This window comes from Miscanthus floridulus, chromosome 7 (genome assembly GCF_019320115.1).
Source record: "Miscanthus floridulus cultivar M001 chromosome 7, ASM1932011v1, whole genome shotgun sequence".
Lineage (NCBI taxonomy): Eukaryota > Viridiplantae > Streptophyta > Magnoliopsida > Poales > Poaceae > Miscanthus > Miscanthus floridulus.
Genome location: NC_089586.1, coordinates 10,655,103 through 10,656,776, shown reverse-complemented (window position 1 = coordinate 10,656,776; position 1,674 = coordinate 10,655,103). Strand labels below are relative to the sequence as shown.

General features: G+C 53.1%; 1 protein-coding gene across 1 annotated transcript; it reads left to right on the top strand.

Moving 5' to 3' along the window:
• Window positions 1-227: 227 nt before the first annotated feature.
• LOC136465048 (uncharacterized) lies at window positions 228-965 on the top strand. Its single transcript, XM_066463942.1, has one exon. The coding sequence runs from the start codon at window positions 228-230 to the stop codon at window positions 963-965; it is 738 nt and encodes a 245-aa protein (XP_066320039.1).
• The last annotated feature ends 709 nt before the right edge of the window (window positions 966-1,674 follow it).

Genomic DNA, 1,674 nt, shown 5'->3' with positions numbered 1-1,674 from the left:
AACCTCCGAAGGTTCAACATCAGATTGAATCCTGAGAAATGTGTTTTCAGGGTTCCAAAGGGGAAGCTGCTAGGATACATTATGTCTGAGCGTGGCATCGAGGCCAACCCCAAAAAAATCATGGCCATTTCCAACATGGGCCCATACGCAACGTTAAGGGCGTGCAAAGGCTCACCGACTGTCTGGCTGCTCTGAGCCGGTTCATCTCTCAGCTCGACGAATGAGGGATGCAACTCTACAATCTCCTCAAAAAGGTGGACACCTTCATCTGGACTAAGGAAGCTCAGCAGGCTTTGGAGAGCCTCAAAGCGTCCCTGACATCGGCCCTAATCCTTATCACTCCTAAACAAGGAGAACCCCTCCTCCTCTACGTTGCGACTAGCAACCCTATGGTAAGTGCCACCCTGGTCATTGAAAGGGAGGAGCTAGGACACCACCTTAAGGTCCAGTGGCCCATATACTTCATCGGGGATGTACTCACCGACTCCAAGATCCGGTACCCCCAGGTGCAGAAGCTCCTATACGCCGTGTTGATGGTGACCCAAAAGCTCCTACACTACTTCACCAACCACGAAGTTGTAGTCGTCACTTCATACCCGCTCGGAGACATCGTCTACAACCACGACGCCACGGGATGGATCTCCAAGTGGGCACTCGAACTCATGGGCCACGACATCAGGTATATCCCCCGTACCTCCATTAAGTCTCAAGCTCTCATGGATTTTGTTACTGAAGGGATGAAGGTCCAGCTACCGACCCCAGACGTCACCCATGAGTACTGGACAATGTGCTTCGATGGGTCCGTCATGGCGCCCGGATTGGGAGCTGGAGTGGTTCTGATCTCCCTAGATGGGAGTAGGCTCTGCTATGCTATCCACCTCCACTTTTCAGCCTCAAACAATGCCGCAGAGTATGAGACCCTCATCAACAGACTATGCATCGCCATCGAACTCGGTGCTACATGACTCTACATTCGTGGCCACTCGGAGCTGGTCGTTGATCAGGTCATAAAGGAGTCCTCCTGCAAAAGCCCCCTCATGGTGGCATATTGCCAAGAGGTGCGCAAGCTTGAGGACAAATTCTAAGGAATCAAGCTACATCACGTCCCCCAAAAGGAAAACGATGTCGTCGATTTTCTCACAAAATTAGCCGCCAGGCAGGATCCGTCCCCGAGCAGGGTCTTCATCAATGATGTCCACGAACCATCAATCCATGCCCTGGAAGGTCTGATCTAGACACACCCTGATGCCAAGCCATTGCCTAGGGGCTTCGACCCCGACGCCAAGCCAGCGCTCAGGGGCTCCGACCCTAGTGCCTCTATGACGACGTCACCCATTGACTTCACCATATTGGCACTCGATGAAACCGACTAGCGAGCGCTGCTGCTCACCTACCTCCTCGAGGAGGTTCTTTCACCCAAAAGGACTGAAGCCTGATGGATCGCTCGATGCACCAAGACCTTCATCGCGCTCGGTGATGAACTCTACAAACAGAGTCCATCGGGGGTGCTCATGAAGTGCATCCCCACCAACTAGGGGAAGCAGTTCCTCCTCGAGGTCCATGCCAAGATCTACGGACATCACATAGCCCCAAGGTCGCTGGTCGGAAAATCCTTTCGCCAAGGTTTTTACTGGCCCACCATACTACGAGATACAGAGGAGGTCATCCGCAGGT